The sequence below is a fragment of the Mus caroli genome, unplaced genomic scaffold (genome assembly GCF_978045245.1).
Source record: "Mus caroli unplaced genomic scaffold, Mus_caroli_1 scaffold_10, whole genome shotgun sequence".
Taxonomy (NCBI): domain Eukaryota; kingdom Metazoa; phylum Chordata; class Mammalia; order Rodentia; family Muridae; genus Mus; species Mus caroli.
The window spans coordinates 68,899,016-68,923,954 of record NW_028227265.1 but is presented as its reverse complement, the minus strand read 5'-3'; the positions used below and the strand labels follow the sequence as shown (position 1 = coordinate 68,923,954).

At 38.7% G+C, this 24,939-nt stretch overlaps 1 protein-coding gene and 1 pseudogene across 8 annotated transcripts in view; both read right to left on the bottom strand.

Moving 5' to 3' along the window:
• Positions 1–24,939, bottom strand: part of Clcn3 (Cl-/H+ antiporter 3) — an 82,275-nt gene that overhangs the window by 37,709 nt on the left and 19,627 nt on the right. Inside the window, exon 1 of one of the 8 annotated variants that reach the window (XM_029480341.2) lies at positions 15,445–15,616. The exons of 5 other annotated variants lie outside the window; for them this stretch is intronic. Coding sequence is in view for 2 of the 3 variants with exons in the window: in XM_021171072.3 (XP_021026731.1) it covers positions 5,065–5,143 (79 nt within the window). In the remaining variant the exon portion in view is untranslated. Of the gene's footprint in view, positions 1–5,064; positions 5,377–15,444; positions 15,617–24,939 lie in introns of those variants that run through there. 2 more of the 8 variants (XM_021171072.3, XM_021171076.3) reach the window with 2 other exon arrangements.
• Positions 22,147–23,089, bottom strand: LOC110300801 (ATP synthase F(1) complex subunit delta, mitochondrial pseudogene; annotated as a pseudogene).

Below are 24,939 nucleotides of genomic sequence, written 5' to 3'. Positions count from 1 at the left end.
ATAAAATCAAAGTTTAGTATATGAAACTGTTTAGTAAGTAGTGATTTTTCAATTTTCATTTTCTTCATCTTTTGAAAAATACTGGTAAATTTCTTTCTGACCAACATTTTAAACCTAAAAGGTTGACACAAAACTAGAGAAAAATAAATATCAAGATTATCTACTTTTCCATAAATTAAAAATCTTTATGTACCTCCTACTAAGCTTCAATGCATAGTTGATGAGCTGTACTACATGAAAACCGGATTCAGTAATAAATCCCATAGTCACACAAACAGCCACCTAATGGTTTCCTCACAGACAACACCTATCTCAAATAGAACAGGCATACCACTGCTTAATGAGATTGTCGTTTATTACCTCCAGGCCAAGTTCCAAAGACACAAGGGTGAACTTGCCATTTCCAGTGATACTGCTATCACAGCAGATAAACTTAAGCACACACTGAACACTACGGAAGAAGGAGCCAGAAACCCATGTGTAACAGTCTCCTGACACAGTTATGCCTGTCTTGAGAGCAACAGATGCAGCCACGTATGTTTTCTCCTCTAGGAGCTTAGTAGTAAGGATCGTCATCCTGGTAAGGGGAGGAAGGGTAAATGTAGGTTGATAACAGAAGTCCCAGAGTCTGGGTAAATTAAAAAGGGTTGCCGATGTGACTCATCTGGTAGCTATTCACCTAGTATGTACAAAATCTAATCCCAGCACTTGGGATGCAGAAGCAGGAAGATCAGACAATCAAGATCATCTTCAACTACATTTCAAGGTTGCAGCCTGGACCACGTAAAACTGCTTGAAAGCACAAAACGGGGTAGGAGTGGGGGTTGTCAAATATAAAGTTCTGCAGTTAGTAAGTGATCAGTTGATAGTGGCTAGATCAATGACAGTATAAATGAAATATAATAGTATGTACTCTGAAAAACTGTTCAGTCATCCAGTCATATTTAACTACTTAAACCGCAAAGACCTAGAAGCTAATACAAAATCCCAAAGAAGGCCTGCAATTAACCAGTACCACTGCTGAGCCCACTGCCTACTTCAATGTGCTGTTTAGTTTTCTGTTCTGTTGTCACCTCAATATAAATAGCAGCCTTAGACAAGGTAGATACAAGTTCCTATGCATACTGAATGCAGGTTCAAACTTCACTTCTCATCTCTGCATATTCAATGATGCAGATACAGCATCAAAACAATTTACAAAAAAGAAGTTAAAGTAAATTTTGTTTTGGTCTGAGTTATAAAGGAAGAAATGCACACTCATGCACATGGACACATACAAAGGACAAAAACACCCTACATATTAAGCACAGTAATTAAAAATCAAAAACAAAATTGTAAAGTATAATTTAGGTCACTAGTGTCCTATGTAGGCACAAAACTTGCTGCAAGAAAAAAAAAATCAACATTGCAAATTTAGTAAATGTGGTAAGAGATGTGCTCATATCCTGAAATTTGAATATATAAAGCATTTCTGATGTAGGACAAGTCATGAGATGATTTAAAATAAATCATAGTAAAGTGTCTGTTTAAAATGTTTAGGATTTTTATTAAAAATGTAAATATAATGGGAAGTATAAATTTGACCACAGATCTGTTTTATAACAGTGCATGAAGACAAATAATACTATAAAACAAGCATTAGTTATATCAAATAATTTTTATTACTTTAATCAGAAGCCTATAGGATATCCTTTTGACAACAAGAATACATTTAACACCTGGATTTGTACAAGTGGAAAGCTGCTACGATTTCAGGAGGAAAGAAAAATGTGTTCACATTATAGGGTAGGGAAAAGATTTAAATCATTGCCTTCACTGCTGCCTCTACTCCTCACAATGAAACTTGCTGATAGATAAGATGCAGCAGAGCTAATCATTCTCTGACCAGCTCTCTACTCCCTGACACTGCACTTATTCCATTTTCTCCACCACAGACACCTGGCAAATTCCCCTGTTCACGGAAAAATGGCCTACTTAGTACCACCTGCCAAAACACTTGTCTCTCTCTTCCTCTCCTAAAGGGCCATGGAAAGCCCAGTCTAACAGCAGCTTCAGGAGACTAGCATCCTCCATGGTTGGTTTTCAACATCAGAAGCCTTAAGCCCCCAGCAGACTGAAGCACCAGTCATTTGAGGCTTGTACGTAATGAGAAAATGATCAAATGATGAGAAGGGTCAAATTATGTGAATCAATTCTATTCAATTTTAGGTATTAGTATTACTCCTGTAGCTGCCATCACTCTCCACAGTACCTAGTTAGGATTTCTATAAACACAGAGTTCCATAAGTACTTCAAATATAAAAAAATAAGAAACAGGTAGTCAAATAATGTTTAAAGGCTTTTTACATGGAGTAAATGGAATACTAAACCTGTTCCTTCTAGGTCCATCAAAAAAAAAAAAAAAAAAAAGGAAAGGAAAGGAAAAAGAAAAAAGAAGAAAGCAAGTCTAGGGCCTGGGGCCTGGTGAGAAGGTTCAGTAGATTAAAAACTTTCTACCAAGCCAGATGACCAGAGTTGAACTCCTGGGACCCACATGACTGAAGGACAGGAACTGATTTCTACAAGTGCCACCATATAGTTGTCAAGTGACACCCAAGTAACACACAATGAATAAAATAAATATAAGAAAAACATCTCTTTAAAATCAAAACCATGCAAAGGGATTAGTAGACGAAAAGAACTCAATCCCCAAACTACTTCAACTTCACAAAGAAAGCCAACATAGTGAATGAAACCAGCAGGACAAAGAATTACTCCCAAAGAAGGCTACTTCTAAAGTATGAGTTCAACTTCTAATAAGTAATATATAAATGACTTCAACTTTGAGTCTACTTGCTCTTTCAGCTGCTATATTATGCACTAAAGTAAAAAGCATAATTATTTAGCACCCCACCCTGAAAAGGGTGATTAAGCCTAATTACCCCCGAGCTGAATCCCTACCTGCAGCTTTACTTACCAACAGCCTTTACAATTCTATACTTGAATTTCACCTATTTTCCCTTTACCAGCCTGAAGATCTATTTCTAATTACTGCATTTTGTCTTCACAGGAAAGCTGATGCACTTTGCTTGATTTAAGCTGTTTTCCTATATCCATATCACCAGTTCCTTTGTGCTGACCTATGGTTTCACAGGGTCATAAATTATGGAAAACAAATGCTTTCTCACACACAGACACTAGGACACTACCCTATGTTCTTAATGATATGGGACAGTCAAGTAAGGCAAATAAATAACTGAACAAACACGCAGTGCTTCCTAAAACCACGGCTTGTATTAACAGAGAAGGTCTCATCAGAATCAGGACCACGTCTGAGCTGCTGACAGTGGTCAGGCCTTCAAGATGATTCCAGGGAACTATTTAAGAAAACGTCACAGAAATATTTTTTCAATTTCTTTCTTGGTAGTCTGTACGTGTCGTTTGACATAAGTTATGCCATTTCTTATTTCTTGTACGTTTTTTACACAGGCAGTCTATAAATTTGTACTGCCAAGACTATCAGATAGTGCTGCCCAGCCCTTCCAGTCAATCAGTACTAACAAGCGGAAGCTGCTTTCACTCAGAGAAAGGATGGTCTGCCTGCCTTTGCCATTTCCCATATTAGCAAATGTGACATTTGAATTATCACTGTTCAATACGAATATTACCAGGAAGTGGATGACAGAAACACAGGGTAACTCTATCAGGAAAAGGAAAAAAATCCCAGGGAGTAAAACTTTAGGAGAATTTATTCCTTTTACTTTTAGATACACACACACACACACACACACACACACACACACATACACACACGTATGTCAGAACATCATTAGGAGAAATTATTTTTTGTACTTTTTATACTTTTATAATGTTAGAAGAAATGTTCTAAAAGTACAAAGAATAATTTATTTATATTTTTACTAAATCCTAATTTATATATGCACACATATGCAATTCATAAAGGAAAGCACAATATATGGGACATGATCTTAGTTTTTCCTCAAAATATAAAAAGAAACCTTTTACTAAGCACAGAATTCTACAGAGTAAAGTTGCAACTGTTTAGAATCCAACTATTGTTTTGCAGTTTGCAACGTAACCAGTTAGTATCTGTCGAATGCATTATAATTCCTATATTCCATACAACTTAAAATTATTGTCAGAATACAAAGTGTATTTTAAATCTTCCTCATTTAGTTGGGATTAAACCATAAAGTTTATAACATCAACAAATAATATGACTCATATATGAAGTCATCTAGCTAAAGAATGTTTCTTGAAGTTAATTTCTACAACAACAAATGCCAACCATTTATTAAAAAAATAATCAATTTAAGAAAATGAACAAAAGAGCAGTTTAATTAATAAACACCTAGTTAGTTTTAAGACGACCAAGACAGAGCCTGCCAAAAGATTTACACCATTACACTGGCTGCTCATCTGTTCTCTAACTACCGACTTACATTCTGCAAAATGTATAAAAACGAAACCTACATTTTTTTATCCTATCAAGTTGTACAAAATGCCTATGGGAGACAATATAGTATGTCAATTAGCTAAGACATTACATTTAAAAAATGTTAAGCCAAAAGAATTGTTCTTTACTTTGTAAATGTTATAAAATGCAGCTAAGAGCTTTCACTATTACTCTATGATACGAAGTCTACATGGTAATTGGCAGCAGTCAAAACAGAATGGTATATGGGCACTTGATTTCACTGTGTAAACTAAAGAAAATATAAGTTTCCACAGCAATAAAAACACCACTTTGCAGGTGCCAACCAACAGACCACAGGACTTTAGCTAGCTGGAAAAGCAGCTTATTTTTGGAGTTAAACAGAAGGCTTTTCACACAGAAGATGGAGTCAGAGCCCAATGTGATCTGAAGCACTGCAAATCGCCACAGAGCAAACAATCAGGGAGGGCCCCAGCCTGCTGGGAAGGTTGCATTCTCCCATACCAACAAGGCAGGGCAAGTAAGCAGCTCACTGCAGCACCGAGGACAACAGCCAGCCTGTTCCGAGAACCGCCCAGCCGCATGCACAACATACCAACAGAGAATTCAGAGCAAGGGGATGGCGTTACCTCTTTTATGTAATTCTCTCAAGGGAATACTGTCTCCTCCCCCGTCATAAGGCAAATAGGGATCAGAAGAAGCATCCATGACCAGAATTTAAAAAAAATAATAATTATAAGATCGAGAAGCTTGCTAGATTAAAAAGACTGCCATTTTCCCTTCCCCTGCTATAGCAAGCAAGGAAGATGCCATATTTGATGAGGTTAGAACTGCATAGTTCGACTGGCTGAAGCAACTGGGTTCTTCCACAGTGGATGATGTCATCAAAGGGAAATTATTGCAGCCTGGTTGCTAGTGGCTACAATCTAGCCTGGCTTAGAGGCAGGCAGCACAGCCTTCTTAATCAGGTCCTGCTGTGTACGCAGATGACTAAGCGCCAAGTATAACAGACGAAAATGGTTTGAGAAATTTAAAGCGCTCACAACGTAGTTTTAATAGTAAGACAGTAGAAATATTTATTTTTAATTTAAGAAAATATAAGAAAGAAAAAGGTAGTTCTAGATCCAGAGAATGATGCTTTTCATGTCTAATGTAGAAAAGTCAGTACTAAAACAGATGTTTTATAAATGTACTAATTTATGCAGTAAATTCGTATGAGTCATAACAGTGAAAAACTAAAACATACCAACAAGTTTCTCCATAGTATTAGCTTTAAGACTCCTTAACTGTCTTTTAATCCTCAGCCTATTATGGAGAATGTAAAACCTGAGTCACTGGGTGGATGGTATTTTATCTCATTTACTAATCCTCCCCCCACCCAGCAGCACCTTTTTCTTTCCTTCAAACAACAGCTAGGAGACATTCTAATTAGGAGAAAGGTGAACTATGCAAAAAGATTTATTTTGTAGGAAACTTTCTATTTTGCTGTTTTCCATCTTACAGAAGACTGTGTGCTAAGAAAGACTTTGAGTAGAAAAATATGTATCAAAGTTAGCTACTCCCATCTTTGCTAAAAAAAAAAAAAAAAAAAAAATTTAAGTTTAAAAAGGTAACTTTTCGTTTTTAAAACAGCTATTCCAAACATAACTACTGCAGCGCAGTGGTGGTGCATGCCTTTAATCCCAGCACTTGGGAGGCAGAGGCAGGCAGATTTCTGAGTTTGAGGCCAGCCTGGTCTACAGAGTGAGTTCCAGGACAGCCAGAGCTACATAGAGAAAACCCTGCCTCAAAAACACAAAAACAAAACAAAACAAAACAAAAAACCAAACATAACTAGTGTTCATATGTGATAGGAGTACAAGTTTTACAGACTCTTCTGAGTCCTCTGACTGGAACACTCTTCTAAAGTGACTGTTATCCAGTACACTAAACAGGTGATGTCCACCACAGAAAATACTATGGAACTTGGGCAAAGATCTATAAACCGTGTTTTCGTCAGTCTTGAATGAGACAACCTCTAAGGTCCACTCCCACTCTGGGTGCATCTGAAAACTTAAGGTAAAGGAAGAAAAGACAGGGAATAAAGGGAGAAAGTCTACTCAATTAGCCTGGTCTATTTTCAATTATCTGGAGTCTTTTCTCTCCCAAGATCATAAGTTAAATAGGTTTCTAGATTTCAAAAGTCTTCAAACAGAGCTTGTTACAAAAGTCCATGTGGAATATGGAAGTGAGGACTAGGAAAAGAATACAAACCAGAATTAAAATTAAAATAATAAATAAAGGTTTTTCAAGTTCTCTTGGAAAACTGTATTTTAAGCAAGAAAAGCTTCGACAAAGTCAATTTTTTTGTTTTGTTTTTTTTTTTTGTTTGTTTTTTTTGTTTTTAGAGACAGAGTTTCTCTGTATAGCCCTGGCTGTCCTGGAACTCACTCTGTAGACCAGGCTGGCCTCGAACTCAGAAATCCTCCTGCCTCGGCCTCCCGAGTGCCAGTATTAAAGGGGTGCATCACCACGCCCGGCTTGACAAAATCAATTTTACCAAATTAGCTTAATGTAAATTTGGTCACTTGCTGTTCTTTGGTATATTTTATGACCATTTAGACATTTCTAACAAATATACACTGTATAACACTTATAAGTCATTTCATTTGAATGAGACTATGCTCTTACATACCGTAACATGAGAAGCCTCCCTACAAACGGCCCCGTATCTGGGCACACTCTCTGACCTTGCTCATAAGGAATGAGAAGCACAGGAGCTGGGGGCATATCATACCTGTGAAATGCTAACAATGCCAAGTAAATTTTGTAGCAATAGTGATTCACCTTTCAAGGTAAAAAATGTGTATATAATATATATTATTGTGCTGGTATTTGGAGAGTTAAGTTTAGTATGAAACATCAAGTTGAACAGCTGGTATCACTGAGCAACGAGGCAGAAGAGTAAAGTGAGCGTTCCCTCAGTTCTTACACAGTACACACCAGATGAGGTGAAGGGAAAAGGTGGACATTGTGTGCTTTACATCTTAGACCTCTCAGTGTTTGTTTAGCGGTGGTAAAGCACACAATAAGCTGAAATACAAAACAGTTCTGTAACAGTCATACCTCAGAAAGTCTTAGAACCTTGCCTGGGCAGATATGTTAGAAAAGAACAAGGTACACTGGAGGGAGAAGCAGGAGGACTGTGACCGGGTAATTACCATGCATTACACTCAGGGGTGTGGTGGAAGGGAAGGGAAGAAAAGATAAAGCCTAGAACCTGTAAGCAAGGCATGCATGAAAGTCTCAAGGGAGAACCTCTGAAGAGCCAAAAACACTGAAAGGCTAGACAGCACACACAGGCCTTGGAAGCCTCTCCCTAGCCGATCACAATCTTCGATTCCAACCTCATATGGAAGTCAGAATATGCAGACTCTCTTTATATCGTGATGTCATGATGGGCCAGCTTCCTGGTCCTATATAACACTAATGATCCAAGAAAGCTACCATCTTTTAAAGGCATATTTAGAGACAATCAAAAGTTTGCCTTTAGGGCTGACCAACAAGTTACAAAAATGACAGAAAGAGAGAAAAATGTTAAATAACTCAGGAATTAAATCAGGAAACCCAAACTGAGCAACAAATGCCATAAAACCCAAGAAATCTGCTGTGAGATTTTGTCTTCTATAGACAGAAACTACACACATAAAACCTCAACAATGTGGCTGCCTAAACAAGGCCTGACTAATGGCAGCACCAGATGCCATGCCAATGTAGATGGGGAAAACCTCACAGGGCCTTCCTCACCCCTAGATAAAGAGCCATGGCATAACCACAGGACCCTTTTCTTTTATTGGTTATTTTATTTACATTTCAAGTGTTATCCCCTTCCCAGTTTCCCCTCCACAAGCCCCCACTCCCCTTGCCTGCCTCTATGATAGTGTTCCCCCCACCCACCTACCTACCCACTCCCACCTCACTGCCCTGGCATTCCCCTATGACGGGGCGGGGGGGGGGGTCAGGGGCATTGAACCTCCACAAGACTAAGGGTCTCCTCTCCCACTGATGCCAGACAAGGCCATCCTATGCTACATATGTAGCTGGAGCCATGGGCCCCTCCGTGTGTACTAAGTGCTCCCAAGGACTAAACCACCAACCATAGTACCCTTTTCTATACTTTTGAGTTTCTACAAGAAAAAAATTCTATTTTTAATTTTATAAATTAAAGCCACTTGTGTGAAACAAGCATTGATAAGAAGTATCCTTCACTCCTTAAACTAAACCAATCGCTCCTAGAAACCTCAGGTTAACAACAGCCTATAATCCATTCACACCAGACACTCAACTTTCATTTACAGTTTAGTCCTCTTCCCTAAGAGAAAGTCAACGAGGGAAGGACACACACAGCAAAGCTGCCAGAGAGCTACATTAAAGCTACACCAATGGCTGCCAAGTTACACCACCACTAAACAGACACTGAGAGGTCTAAGATGTAAAGCACACAGTAAACTGAATTACAAAACAGTTCTGCAACAGTCATACCTCAGAAAGTCTTACAGCTTAATATGGCTTCCTGGTTAGTCAAATAACATATCACAGGATTAAAATACCAAACAGACAATAGCTCAATTTAAGTTCCCTCTTCTCAGGTTTGTCAAGGTGACCTAACCATAACAGTCCTCAACTATGGATACTTAATTAAATGTAAATGGATTAAATTCTGCAATTGAAAGATAATCACTAGCAGTAGAATTACAATGTAGGTCTGCAACCAGTACTCCAGATGACATAGGAAGATGCTGATTTAAAGACCACACTGAAACACAGCTACCACCCACTTAGCAGAAACAAGAATATTAGAAAGAAAACAGATGATGTCAACAGACTAACACACATACAAAGATTCTCTCTCTCGCTCGCTCTCATGTCAAGTATTGAATACTTAAAAAAAAAAACTCATTTTTCCTACGTGACAATGCAAGTTAAACACACTGAAACTACATGCCTATACTGATTACAATTCAACACTAGTATAGGATTAATTAGAAATACAATCAGAAGTTCTCATGTATGTTTAAAAATTATGAATTACACTTCTAAGTAACCCACAGGTTAAGGTAAATACCACTGCAGAAGTTAAAATGACAATGATAATTAATGATATCATTAAAAATATAATAGTATCTATAGCCTTAAATGTAGTCAATTGAAAGAGGAAGATAAAAAGGTAACCATTAATTACCATTTTAAAAATAATTACAGAAAAAATAATTACAGAAAATAGAAGATAAGACCAAGTCAACAAAGCAGAAAAATATATATGAGAAAAACAAAGACAGACTTGTCAGAAATAATAATCATTAAATCTATGATGACACAAATTAGTATAGGAAGGAGGGAAAAAGTAGTAAGAAGGTTGAGGAGAAAGAAAAGACAGGAAAAGAGCAAAACTAAGAGAAGATGATAACACAAATATCCATTATGAGGGGGAAAATAAGCCAATAGGACAGAAAAGAGTCTGGAAAGACTTCCTTCTATTTATGGGCCCTCATCTACAGGGAAGCACAACATAAGAGTGGGTATTTTAAAACTGGTTTTAAAACACTGTCATTAATACTAAGGAAACTGTCTATTTCCATGTTAAAATAAATAAATGCACACATACATATATCCTAAATACACATGTACACCATCATTTAGGTCTAAAAGGCAAACAAAGTTCTTTTTAAAATAATACAGGAGGACTATCTTTATGACTTGAAAGTACAAACATTTTTCTCAAAATACAAGAGTATGAACTATATAGGGGGAATAAAAATCACATAGAACAAAATTATAATTAAGAACATCTGTTCCTGGGCTGGAGCGATGGCTCAGAGGTTAAAAGCACTGACTGCTCTTCTAAAGGTCGCAATAACATGGTGGCTCACAACCATCCGTAATGAGATCTGATACCCTCTTCGGAGTCTCTGAAGGCAGCTACAGTGTACTTACATATAGTAAATAAATAAATAAATCTAAAAAAAAAAAAAAAAACAAAAAAACATCTATTCCTAAAATGCCCACTTGAACAATGAAATACAACTCATGGAATAGAAAAAATTTATAGCACATTTTACCCATTAAAGAGTTTATAGATAAAAATCTCTAAGATATGACAGTAGAGTTAAAAAATAAAAAGGTATGTGTGTGTGGTAGGGGGCAAATAACCTGTTATGTACTTCAAAGGAATCCCAAATAGCTACCATATATAAAAAAGATCTTTAATCTCTTTGGCCACCAAGAAAATTTAAATTACAATTACAACTTATAGTAAACTACATGTCTGGCATATCAAGAGGTTTGGGGAAAGTTCATCAATGGAAACTCTGATACATCCCTGAAGCCAGTAGTAGCCTTGAACCACACCTATGGCAAAAAGCTACTTATTATTCAGGATGTAGGACAAATGGAACTGGTGCACAAAAGAAGGCATAACTCTGAAAGTAACACTGTTTTTAACCACCAAAACCATAACGATCTATCAAAAATAAAATAATAGAATTATAGTAAATTTAGAAAAAGGATGATTTCATTACGTGGAGTAAAATCATCAATAGCTACTACCAACCCACATGGATGGTTTGGGAAACAGTACCATAGGAAAGAGAGAAAGGCCTATGGAGCAAATTATTCCATTTTTACCTTTCAAAAACAGGCAATATTAAGTCCTGCTCTTAAGGATGTGTATGTATGTATATATATATATATATATATATATATATATATATATTCCAGTGATCAAATCACCAAGTGAAGCCAGAAAAGTGACTAGTGAAAGATGCTACGCCTGGGACAGGAACAGGTAATGGGACAGCATGTACTCAAGGTTTTCTGGAATAGGCTACGCTTTGTTTCTTTAGGGGTGGGCTACAAGATGTTTGCTGTGTAATGACAAAGAAAGTTGTATAATTATGTTTTATGTCACAATTCAAGTGTCAGAGTTAGGAATGTGTCCTAAATACCTCTAATTCTATTATCATCTAAAGCACATTTCAATACAGTACTAACTAAATTCCTTTAGTGTAACAGTATTTACCATTTCAAATAAGTGGTTCTACTCACTGGGGAAAAATTAGTTTGTTTTGCTCACTCCTTCACACCCAACTGAGAGAGTAGAGAGAAACACAGACACAGACACACACACACCACACACACACAGGACTCAGTGACTTTAGTTTCTCTGGACTGTTTTTGCAAGAGCTAAGGCAACATTTGCAGATGGGATTTTAGGTACAAACAGCCAGGTCCTGGAGTATAATAAAAAGCAAGCTCCCTTCTTTCCAGTGATAGCAACTCAGTGTTTTTAGGATTTCATTGATACTTTGACCTCATTTTACCCAGGTAGGCACCACCAACAAATCAATATCATGATCTATTACAATATCATTTCCTAGTACACTTAAGACATTCCAAATCACAACACTGCATAAATTTAAGGTGTTTAATTTTTCCTATATGCATTGCCTTATTTTTACATTAAGGCATGAATTTGGGCGGTCCTCTGTTTCTAGTAGGGTGCTCTGCATAAATAGCCTGGGATACAGGTGCAGAAAATGTTTACAAGGGAACTGGCAACAGAGTGAAGGCTATCAAATGCATGAAGAACATGACCTTGCTTAGAATAAGTACCAGATGAACTCTGGAATCATTTATTCTAAAAATAATTCTGAGTAGACCATTTGAAAGCCCCTGGACTTTTCTCCAGCAGGCAGTCATTAAATATAGTCACTAGAGTCGTTTTAGAGCAAAGACTCAGGCCTAGAAATCCCAAATAGGCTGGACCATTGTGCTGACTAATTTTAAGTCTATTTGGCACCTGGGAAAAAAGTCTCTGAAAGAAAGACTGGGCTGTAAGCAAGCCTGTAGGGCATTTTCTTAATTAGTGTGGGCGGGCTCAACCCTTTGTGGGTGGCGCCATCCCTGGTTCTCTAAGAAAGCAAGGTGAACAAACAAGCCAGAAGGCCCCTCCACAGCCTCTGCAGCAGCCCCTGGCTCCAGGCTCCTGCCCTGCCTGAATTCCTGTCCTCCCTGCTTTTGAAGATGAACTGTTATATAAAACTGTGAGTGAAATAAACACTTTCATCCCAAGTGGCTTTTGATCATCATGTTTCATCACAATAATAGTGACCCTAAGTAAGACACCACCTATTTACAACGGGCTGATTAAAGACAGACTAGTGGTGCAAAACAGGGAAAGGGGACTTAGCCATGATAAATGCTGTAGGGACCCCACACTTCTGGCAACCATAGCATCTACACTCACACTCACATAGCAACAAAGGCATATTATGAAATGTAAAGATAAAATTATTAAAAACGTCTAAACCAGCCTTTACCAAAGATTTCCAATGTAAGACTTGTGACTTTATGTTGCAATTTAGAATGTTTCGTGGTCGCAAACATCTCCCTCAGTAGAACAGTATCACCAAGTACTGGGAAACGACAAGTAAAGCAATGCAGCTGAAAGCTTATCCTTCAGACTGCCAAGTAGAATGATTCTAACTCACAATTTGTATCTTAGATTCCTGAGCAACACCACCACATCTCCTCCCTTCCCTCCACCCCACTCCCCATCTACAATAAAAACCTTAACCATATCAGGGGGTAATCAGGTCAGCAGCTTTCTTTACTACACATCCTTACATGCATCTGGTCCATTTGGGGAAGTGGAGTTTCCTCTGGATCTAACATCAACCTAGGATTTTTTCTAGTCTGTTTTTTTTTTTTCACTCACAGTTTTATATAACTTTATTTCAGAATTGAGAAATCCTGCATACTTCTTGCTTTCAAAACTGTTAATATTTTACATTTCCATGGTATATTTGTCAAAATTAAAAAATAACATTGGTCCAACTCCAGACTTCAGATTTTGTTTGTGTCCTCTTTATATTATAGATACCAGTTGAGAATACCATACTTTATTTGGTTATTGTCTTTTGCTTTCAATCTTTTTGATTTAACTTGTTTCCATGACCTTTACTGGTCAGGTATCCCTCAGAATGTCTCCTATTCTTTATTATTTTTCTTGAAAATAGATGTATTTGAGATACAGATCTTCAGAAAGAACACAAGGACGACATCTTCAGGGGTATATATCAATCTCAAATTATTTGTGACATTAATGTTCATCATTTGAATAACAACACTTGCCAAGTTTTCCCACTAAAGCATTTCTGTTTCTACCTACCCCTGACTCTATTCTTCAAACATGAACCATTAAGTCAAGCCCACCTTTAAGGAAGAAAGATGTTGGAATTAAGCTTCTTCTCCATGAAGTTGCAAAAGCTACATCAATTATTTGGGATTCTTCCACAAGCGAGACATGCCTTTCTCTCCACTCCCCATTTATATCAGTGTGTATCATTTATAGCACAGATGTGGGCCCACTTCCCACATGGAACAATATTCCACATGCTTTCCTTTGTGGCTCTTTGATTGCAGCTTTGCCCAGTAGGGACTCGTTCAGGTTCCTCTGACATGTTCCCAGTGGTTTTTAAAAGCATTTTTTTGTTTCTGACACAGTAAGATACTCTATGTCATTTTATATTTTTCTACAACAATCTAAATCATTATTGAATCTCAAAAGGAATCATAAAATACTTTTATGAGCCCCAGGATGTAATCCATTTGATGGCTCAGAAGTTTAAACTTTGGATACCCATGACAAAATTGCCACAAAATTTTTTTCAGATACAATAAAACATTTCCACAATTTCTTCTACCATATTCTCCCCCAACTCCCCCCAAAACCTAATCTGAACCAGGTGCAGTGGCACATGTCCTTAACTCCAACACTCTAGGAGCCTCATTTCTCAGATAAAGAAATCAGGAAGCAGAAGTGATAATGACAGACAGTGTGAGAAACCCCATAATCCAGCCCTGCTCTGCTTCCCACGGAAGGCTCAGGTCTGTCACTTTTTCTCCTGAATGCCACTACCATTTTGGTATAAGTAACATACTACCTCAAACCCTTCTGAAGAGTCTGTCCATTTTTTTAAGTATCTAAGTAAGCCAAATCTTTTTTAAATCAATTCATATTGATTAAAAATTAAAAAGTTCCTAAAACTATAAAATTTAAGCAGCTAATATACTAAACAGATGGCTACTTAACAAGGTTGCACTAATGAGCTCCTCTTACATGTACACCAATATCAGATGGTGTAAGAAAATGATCAAATCATCAGCATAAATGGTTGTCCATGATATATCTTTCCCACAAAGTTTGGAAATATGAGGAGGATCAGGAGATGAAGGCCAGCCTCAGCTACACAGAGATAGGAAACAAGAGACCCTGTTACAAAAACAAAGCAAAAAAAAAAAAAAGTTAATTAAAATGTATCAGCTCTAAGAGAATTATGTGCAGAAGAACATAAATTACTTACAAATGAGAGGGACCAAACCAACTAGGGTTGTTACAGAGAAAGAAGCTGGAGAGAGAGCACGCAACGGACAGCACAAATAAGGTGAGGAAAGCAGCTGCTGCGGCAGCAGCCACCACGACGTGAAGTAAGATGAGGCTGTCTAGAAGATCCCAGGAGCTAACTTAAGAAGCAAACGCACAAGTTCAAGGTCAGTTTTATAATTCCTTAGCTAAATTGTTACTATTTTTAAAAACACTGAAAAGCATAAAGAAAAAAACAGACAAACTCCAAGACCAAAATAAAAGCCATTTTCATGTAATTTTCTCTAACCTTGTGCATATAAGCAAGAGAGTTGGGGTATTATCCAGAGTTTACACATAAAAGCCTTGCCTGTAGTTTTTAACAGTTAGGAAGTCACTTTATTTAGCAACCCAGTTTGTTCTGGGCTGTTAGTTTATCTTGAAACAAATTCAGTTGTCAGGTGGGGGTCCTTAGACCCAGCCCCAGGAGGTCCAGTAAGTCTCTTACAAAGCATCTGTGACGTTAAACCATTAATACTGACACACATCAAAAGTCTATGGCTACTCTAAGAAACAATGGAGACGCATTTACTACTTAGTCACTCACAGTTCTAGAGAGCAAAAGTCGAAGATCAAGGTGTCAGCTGGAACGCATTCTTTCTGTAACTTTAAGAACAAAATTGGCGTCCTTGCTTTTTCCAGCTTCAAAAGGCCTCCTTTGTCCCTGAGTTGTCCTCTTCTTTATCACTCCAGCCTCTCAGCTTCCTCTCTTCCAACAACACTGAGCCACCTGCCTTCCTCTTTTAAAGACCTCTGATTACATTGGCACCGCCCAGCTATTCCAGGCTAACCTCCACATCTGAAGATCTCCGGTCCAATCAACAAAGTCCCTTTCATCATTTGCTGTAAGAGTTTTACAGGTACCAGGAACTAGGTATGGGTGTTGTGGGAGGGGCCATTAGTCAGTCAAATAGAACACTTTTTCTTTGTATTGACCTTTGCATAGTTAATACAAGAGTACTAAGAAGCTGCCACCTAGCGCAAATCAAAGCTGTCACACCAACACGTTCTAGACACTCTTGTGTTTCTCACAATTGTGCCCTTGTAAAAACACAAAGCCTGTTTTCTTACAGATAAATGCCTTTGACACACCAGCAAATAATACTCACTTTATTGAATCACAACTTTTGGCTACATGCTCTATTTAATATTCTGTGTGTAGAAACAGAAAACTAGAACCCTTTGTTCACCCTCCCTGCTCTTGCAGTGGCCCATCTGGGAAAGGTAACTGAGCTAATGTTTGGGTTGGAAGGTGAACTTACTTTCGTAAGTCCCACTTTCTGAAAGAACACCAACTATACTCGTTTAGAACTCAGATTCTCGAAGGCATAATCAAGTAAACCGCCTCTTCAAGCAAAACAAATGGTGGCATGTGTTGGCAATAACACAGTCACTTTTAGGTACAAAAATAAAAATGAAGAAAGACTGAATCCATGATCCAGAGAACTTCAAGACTTCCTCTGTACGTCTGTGTCTTCTTGACTGTGCACATGAAGATGTACGGAAATCAACTGTTCGGACTAAATTGTGGGCTCACCAAATCTGTATCTTAAAGTCTTTACCTCTTATCTTAGAAAGTGACTGTTTTGGTCATACGGTCCAAATTACCCTTTAAAAGAGTAATTCGGGCTAAACAAAGTCATTACTTTGAGTTCTAATGAAGTGTGCCTGGTCTCTTATGGCATAAATACACTGAGAGACACAGTGAGAGAAATAGTTACCTACAAGCCAAGACTCACAAGAACTTAATCTGGAGCCCTAGAAAAATGAGAAGATAAATTTGTAGTTTAAGGTACTGAGTCTGTAGTATTTTGTCATAGCTATACTAGTAAAACAATTTATCAATGAATACATTGTCCAGATCACTCATATGTGATTCTGTGATACTCACGTGAGTAAAAGACCCATTAAAGGTACAAGACAGACAAATGGATTAAATTTTACAGAGCATAAAGTAGTCATTATGGTTCTAACACTGTAAAAAAGAAATTAATACTTGTTAAGTTCTAGTATAATATCAAAGAAGAATATCCACAGTGGCTTATAAGAAGCTATTAAATTATATTCTTTTCTAGCTATGTACTTTCTGAGATGGATTTTCTAACATGTCATAATAAAATAGACACATTTTAGGGTTGGAGAGGGGGCTCAGCAGTCGCTGGCTGCTTGGTCTTCCAGTGGTACTGAGTTCAATTCCCAGCAACTACATGGTGGCTCACAACCATCTGTAATGGGATCTGATGCCCTCTTGAAGACAGTGACAGTGTACTCATATAAGTAAAATAAATCTTTAAAATAAATAAACACATTTTAGAACCTGCCCTCTACATTAGAGAAAACATTAGAGATATTTTATAAATGTAAATCAATGCCACTCTTCTCATTAAGTTTATTTTAAAAATACATTTTTCTATATGCCCCAGTACAGGGGAACGCTGTGGGAAGCCACATGTGCCGTTGCAGGGTGGCGCTGGCTTCCGCTGGCCACCACACATACATAGGCAGTAAAGTTCTTTTACCTAGATGAGGTTTTGAGAATTAACCAAAATTAACCAATCAGATGAGAGACAAGTTAACCAATCAGATGAGAGAGAAGTTAACCAATCAGATGTAGGCATGCAAATGAGGTGATAAGCATAACCCAAGCACAACCAATCCGGGTGTGAGACACGCCTCTCCTAGGCCTATATAAGCAGCACCAGTTCTGGGCTTGGGGTCTCTTCGCCTCTACAATCAAGCTCTCCCAATAAACGTGTGCAGAAGGATCCTGTTGCAGCGTAGTTCTTGCTGGCAAGTCGGGCTCGCTCAAGAGAACGCCAGGGCCAAAAAGTGGGAGTGGGTGTGTAGGGGAGTGGGGGGAGGGTATAGGGGACTTTTGGGATAGCATTGGAAATGTAAATGAAGAAAATACCTAATAAAAATATTTAAAAAAATACATTTTCATTAATGTCAAAATATATTTTATAGTTATAATTTTAAATGAATTAAAGTTTTAAACTCATCTTTAAATCATAATGCTAAATATTTGTAACTTAAAATGTTTTAAAAGATGCTACTAGGGCTGGTGAGATGGCTCAGTAGTACCCAACTGCTCTTCCGAAGGTCCAGAGTTCAAATCCTAGCAACCACATGGTGGCTTACAACCATCCGTAACGAGATCTGACTCTGTCTTCTGGAGTGTCTGAAGACAGCTACAGTGTACTTACATATAATAAATAAATAAATCTTTAAAAAAAAAAAAAGATGCTACTAATTAGGTGTGGTGAGACATGCTTATCAGAGCTCATCATGAAGCAGTGTTCAAAGGCTGGGCATTCTGTCTCACAAACACAGGGTTGCAAGGCTGTATCACTGGCAGAGCTTGCCTAGCAAGTACCAGGTCACAACTCCTAATCATGTCCTTAATAGTATACTGTTTTAGGAATTAATCCGTGACTAATTCTTACTAAGAAAGGGGTCTGGGGAAGACCATAAGGTCCTACCTAGAAGACATACTAAGGAGAGATATACCTCAATGATAAGTATTTTATGAATCAGTGGATGAATTATTTATTTCACTTTTTAAGATTTTCATGGTCACTATTTTGTTTAAAACTGTGCCTGGTGCTGAGAGCACACACCTTTAATGCCAGAACAAGTAAATCTCTGAGTTTGAGGCCAGCCGGGTCAACAGAGTGGGTTGTAGTATAATCAGGGCTACACAGAGAAACCCTGTTCTAAACAAGAATAAAATCTAATCATAGTTTAAATTATTATAGCTTTGTCATGCATAAAGCATACACATTTGGCCTTTTCTAAATAATGCATGTATTTTGTGTCTGACACAAAATTATTCCATTTTTAAAAGAATTCCTTTTATCATATGTTTATAAGAGGAGCAAGTGCTCTTACCCAGTGTGCCACCTCTCCAGCCCCACAAAATAATAATAATAATTCTTATTATTTATTTATTTATTTATTTTGGTTTTTCAAGACAGGGTTTCTCTGTATAGCTCTGCTGTCCTGGAACTCACTCTGTAGACCAGGCTGGCCTCAAACTCAGAAATCTCCCTGCCTCTGCCTCCCGAGTGCTGGGATTAAAGGCGTGCGCCACCACGCCCAGCCCCACAAAATTCTTCTTAATAAAGAATTCAGACTTTGTGTAAAAACAATTTTTCATTAACAGAATGATCCTTGGAGGGAGATAGAGCCACCAGAGATGTAAGAACTAAGATAAGTGACCTTTGGCCACTTCCCCAACTTGGCCTCAGGTAGCAGGAGAAGAATTAGGTATGCCTAGTCATTGCTAGCAAAGGCATTTTTTGAATAACTGGAAGGTCAGTATGTGTTTGTTTATTCGAGCATCTGTGATAGCTCCTGGGCAGGTGCAAGCGTGTGGCCCACAGGGAACACAAGGCTGGGTAGCAGAGGTCACACACAGCACAGCCCCTCTCTCTTCTATTTAGTCTTTGTACTGAGCTTTACTGCTTCTTAGTGAAAGCTACCTACATACAAATAATCCTAAGCCTAAAATCACAGACTCAAAAATAACAACTCAGTAAGAAATAACCACTCATTAACTCCTAAAACATTTATCAAAATAGTCCAGAATAAATTTGTGAATCCTGTCAGACCATTATACGTTTCAATGCCTATGCAGGTAGAGTACTCTTACCCAAAACATTAGGGACCAGAATATTTAAAATTTGGGCTTTTTTGTTGTTTGTTGTTTAAGGATTTGGGGGGATATCTTGGGGTGAGATCTGAATTTAAACACAAGACTCATTTATGTTTTATACATATTGCATATGCAAGGCCTTAAAGTAATGTTAGAGAACATTAAAGTAATTTCATGGCAAAGAACTGTCTCTGACAGCACAGAGGAGCTCAAAGAGCTTCAGATTTTGGATTCTCAGAATGGGAGGGTCATCTTGGGCCACACAGTCACGATGTCCTTGCAAAATTAGGGTTTGAATGCAACAGGAAATATCAGAGAATGTTATACCAAAAGTCATATAAAAATGTTGATATTTATGTCAAACATTTTACTGAAAATCACTGTCTGGGACTCAGACCCAGGTCACCATGCTTGCATAGCAAGAACTTTAGTATCTGAGCCATCCTGCCAGCCACAAAGAACAAACAAACAAAGAAAAAACACAAAAATGACCTGTTGTTATAAACATAGAGACCGATGTATAGTTCCCCTTAGAAAGTATTGGGGCATTAACACTTTACTTCATCACAGATAGAAGAGGGGCCTACAATGTGCCACTCCCCTTGAGGAATTAATGACAGTAAAAGGTTGCTGGGTGAAGGTGTCATTTTTCTCTTATGGTGTAGCGACTGAGAAGTTGTCTATGATCCAGTGATCTCCTCCCACCTACGTTCATGGAAGGAAGCCTGACTGAATCAGTGCGTCTCACAAAAGGCAGAAGTGAAAGTTGGAGGAAGGCTATTGGGAGAGAAGGGTTTCATCAGGAAAGTGAAGGGTGTGTAAGGAAAATGACTCAAGTTAATTATATACATGCTGAACATCTAGAAGTATTATTTTAAAGCATATTTTTGAGTTATAAAGCTCAAATATTGATACACATATAGAGCTTTCCTTGTTACAGGATATTTAACTATGGTACATAGAATCCCTAATTGTTAACAAAATATGAAAACTTAAATAGATATCAAGTTTGTCAGATGCAGTTAGGTGTGTCCTTAAGAGAGGCAGTTTGGGTGTGGCTCCAAAAGCCTCCAGAGATGAGAATGGTAAAGAATGCTAAATTCCTGCCTATTTTAAGGCAAGGTACTCTGGAGAGGTCAGGTGGTCTTTGCTCTGTAACCTGAGGCAAAGTCAGCTAGCCACCATAAAGGTGAAATGATTCAGCCCCTAAGACTTGGAGAACACCCCCCACTACAGTGACAAGGTTCAGTCTGCCAACTGGACCTTAGATACCTCCCTCTTCCCCCAACCCTTCCTCTTTAAGGAAGGAGCTCTGAGCTTAGGGTAAGAGAAGCGGCCAGCAGGATAGGTTAAAGCTGTATTCAAGGATATGGAGCCCTCTTGGGTTTGGAGGAGCTCAAGAGAAAGGTAGACTAGCTCTGTAGAATGACACAGGTAGAAAGAGATTCCTAAAGGGTTTAGCTGTAGGATCCAGGCTTAGAAATAGATATTTTATATACAGTTCGGAAATTAAAGTTACCTTGCTGAGCTAGTAGGTTTTAACCTCCTGTGTCTTTATTGGTATAAAAATTAAATAATCTAAACAGTTAGATATTATAATTGCTAATCCTTTCTGAACCAATAGGAAACAGAATCAGGAAACTCTGCTTCCTGCTAACCATAGGCAGTCACAGCCAAGGCACAGGCACACTGTAAATACTGCACACACTGTCGTCAGTTAAGTATAAAAACAAATTGTTTTTAAATGAGTCTGTGCCCAAAAGATTTCACTATATACATGCAAATACTGACCCCAGCCCAGCTATAAAAAAACTCTAAAATGTGATCTTAAGCATTTCGAGTAAAGACTTCTCAACCTGGGGAAATGATAATACCTGCATTCCAATCCCAGATAGCATATGTACCAAAACATTTCTACAATTAAAGCATCTTACATTTATTTTAGTGTTTCTGAAATACTTTAAAGTTTATCAATACAGAAGAAATTAAGGCAATTAGGAGTAAGCCTTCTCAACTCTAACATTCATTCAGTTTTACATAATCTTAAAACCTTAGAGATCCTGCCAGGTAAGCATTTAAGACAAGACAAAATATATACACAAGTTTATTTTAAGCATCATAATTACATCAGCAACACAAAGTAACTGCTAAAGATTAATCTCCTGAAACCCATGGTTGCTCATAGTTCACTCCATCATTCTCAGTAACGGACTTCATCTGAAGACTGCACTAGCTAAGAATGATCCTAAGGTCCTACTGATGAGTAGTCATGTGCTTCACTGGCAAGGATGCTAGAACCACATGGTTTTCTTTAATGAATCCAACTCTGGCCACAAAAGCTTGCCCCTTCTTCCTGCTACTTGCAATGAAAATGTTTCCACTTTCCAAAGAGTTTTAATTGGCTAAAGTGATTCACTCACATTAGCTGCACTTATTATAGATACAGCCTAATTTTTTGGCCTTTCATCCACATTTGTTACAGACACTAATAGTCATCATTCTTAACGATATTTGTATTTTTGATAACTATGTGTTCTAGATTACTTTGGTATTTACTTTGGGCAGACTTCATTTTTGAGATTAGTAAATACATTTCTTTTTTTTTTTTTTTTTTTTTGGTTCCTGGTGTTTAATGGAGACAGGCTGGGTAAGTTGATGACGGTTCAGGTGGCTTTGAGGGGCAATCAATGCCATCTCTCCAGAGGCATCGTGGGGATCCCAGACTGGGGGGAGCCCTCCATGACCTGGCAGGCAGGCACCAGGAAGCTTTAAGCCCAGCAACTGGAGCACTGCTGACCCCTGGTGGCCACTTCAGCCCACTGGGAACTTCTCATAGGCCTGGCCCTGGCTCAGTTTCCCCATGGGTGACAGACAGTAGGTACCATCTACTCCAGGGCCTTCACTAGGGCTTCATTGGCCTCAATACGGATCTGGATCTCGGCCCGTGCTGCCTCATCCGCCGCACCTGACAGTTCTGACTGCGCCTTCTCCAGGTTGGCCGGGGCTGCCCCCAGGTCCAGCATGTCCAGCGTCACAGCTTCTTCAGCTAGTAACTGCACAGAGGAGTCAGCATTCACAGTGACGGAGCCGCTGCTCACAAAGTACTTAGTTGTGGTGCCGTCTTCTGCGTGAACCACTACCAGCCCAGGCCGTAGGACCTGTAGTGTGGGGACATGGGATGCCAAGATGCCAAAGGCTCCAGTCAGCGTAGGCACGTCCACTTGCTTGACATTGGCACCGTCAAAGAACACCTGTGTCGGGGAGGCAAAGGTGAAGGACAACTGTCCCGGCCCGGCGGCGGGGGCAGGAGCAGCGGCGGCCTCGGCGTACGTACGCGCCTGAAGCATCAGGCGGCGCAGGCCCCGGTGAAGAAGCAGTGAGGCGGGCAGCATGGTGGCGGAAACGTCAGCGGACTCTCGCTTCGCGGGCGGCCGACACACTGGGCAAGCGAGGCGGCCTTCAGGGAGGGAGAAGGACGACGCGCGGTGCCTTCTGGGAGGCGCAGTTCCCACCAGTAAATACATTTCTTAAAGGATTTATAAACTCTACAAAACCAGCTACCTCATGGATGAAGTTCTGAAGTGGGTTTTCTCTTATAGCTTAAAGCCTATTCCACATCTTAGGTCTATATCCTTTTCACTAGAAATACAGGAAATGTAACTGATATTTTATTTGCATGCTCTCATGAAAGGAATTCGCTCATACTAGGATGAAAAAGTTTAACATATTCAAGCAGAAAGAACATACGTACACACACACACACTCTCACAGAAACAGCCACTATTAACTGATTCTCTATCTGGTCAGCTATTCTTTAATGACCCAATTTACGCCACTTGTGTAAAGATCTCTAATGCACTTAATTCTCAGAGCACTCTTCCAGTGATTATTATTTTTAATAGGAAAACATGAGGCATGCTGAGGCTAACTTGCCAAAAGTTACAGAATAAGGTGAGCCAGGAAGTAAACTTAAGTTTCCAAATTGAAGGCTCCTGACATCACCAACATGCACGCTAAAACATTACTGGTACAGCGATTGGTTTATATTTATGTTGCTTATGTGTTTGGTGGGGCTTTGTCTTGGGAAACTAAACAAATGGTCATGAAAAATTATTTATTCTCAATTGCTTGTTCTACCATTCACTGTGGTCATTCTTTAGACACACAAAAATGAGACCTTCCCTCACGTTTGTCTGAATTCATGATGGTAGATAAAAGGTTACTGCTTCTTCCAAACACCCCCTTTCTGCTCCTGTTGAAGATCACATCAACTACACTGAACTCACTGCCTTCCAAAAGGACATTTCCTGTTTCAGATTCTTACTCCTATTGCATTCTTACTCCTTCATGCATTACTTCCCCTTGGGCAACATCTTAGCAATTCAAAGATGTACTAAAATAAAATTCACTGGGACTGGTGAGATGGCTCAGTGGGTAACGCACTTGTCATCACGCATGAGGATCTGAGTTACATTCCCTCTAACCTGCATGGACAGAACTGCGTCATCAAGTTAGCCTCTGATTCCCATGCAGCAACATGGCACGCACATGCACACAAAATAAATACATGCTACAAAGTGTCTTTAAAAAAAAAACAAGTTTATTTTTGAGACATAGCATTTAGAGTATTCAATATCAAGCTTAAAATATGCGATTAACTTTGAGGACAGAATCTTCACAGAAAACACCAGTATCTGCATCCCCTAAGGGCATTCCAACTTCTTCCTCAATACAGTCTTAATTTTATTTGGTTGGTGACATACCTACGTCCAGTAAAGGAACCACGACTGTTCTAACTAGTCAGTCATGTCATTTCCTTTGCCAGTGGCTAGACTTAGTTTGGGCATGTTGCCAGGTTCTGGTCAGTGACATACAAAGAAGCCTATTGGTGGATTCAGTTTGAGAAAAATTACCCTCTCTTTCCACTTACTCCTCTTTTTAAGAGTCTGAGCAAAGGCCTCACTAGCACTTGAGGACAGTGGGAAGATGGGAAGTGCTGGCTCCTTCTCATGTTCCTTCCTCTTCCCTGAATTAACTTTGCACTCCAGAAAAAGAATCAAAGAGCTAAAGAGAGAGAAAAAGAGAACGTTGTTCATTTCACCCAATTTCTCAATTTATGAATGCATATATTCTAGTTTATAACTAACAATAAATGCCACTTCTAAAGTAGACAGAAAAATCAGTGACTCTAAGAAAGCAAATGGTTAATAAATAATGCAGAGTACTGTCCTTTTTCATCAGAGAACATCATCTGAGGGAGGCAGACTAGAGGTGGCCCTGTTGTGAAAGACAAGGGAACAAAGAGGAGAGCCTAGCAGCCCAACCATTTGTGCTTGTGCCATTTCCACACTCATAAACAGAGTAACTGGAAAAGCAGATGGTGAC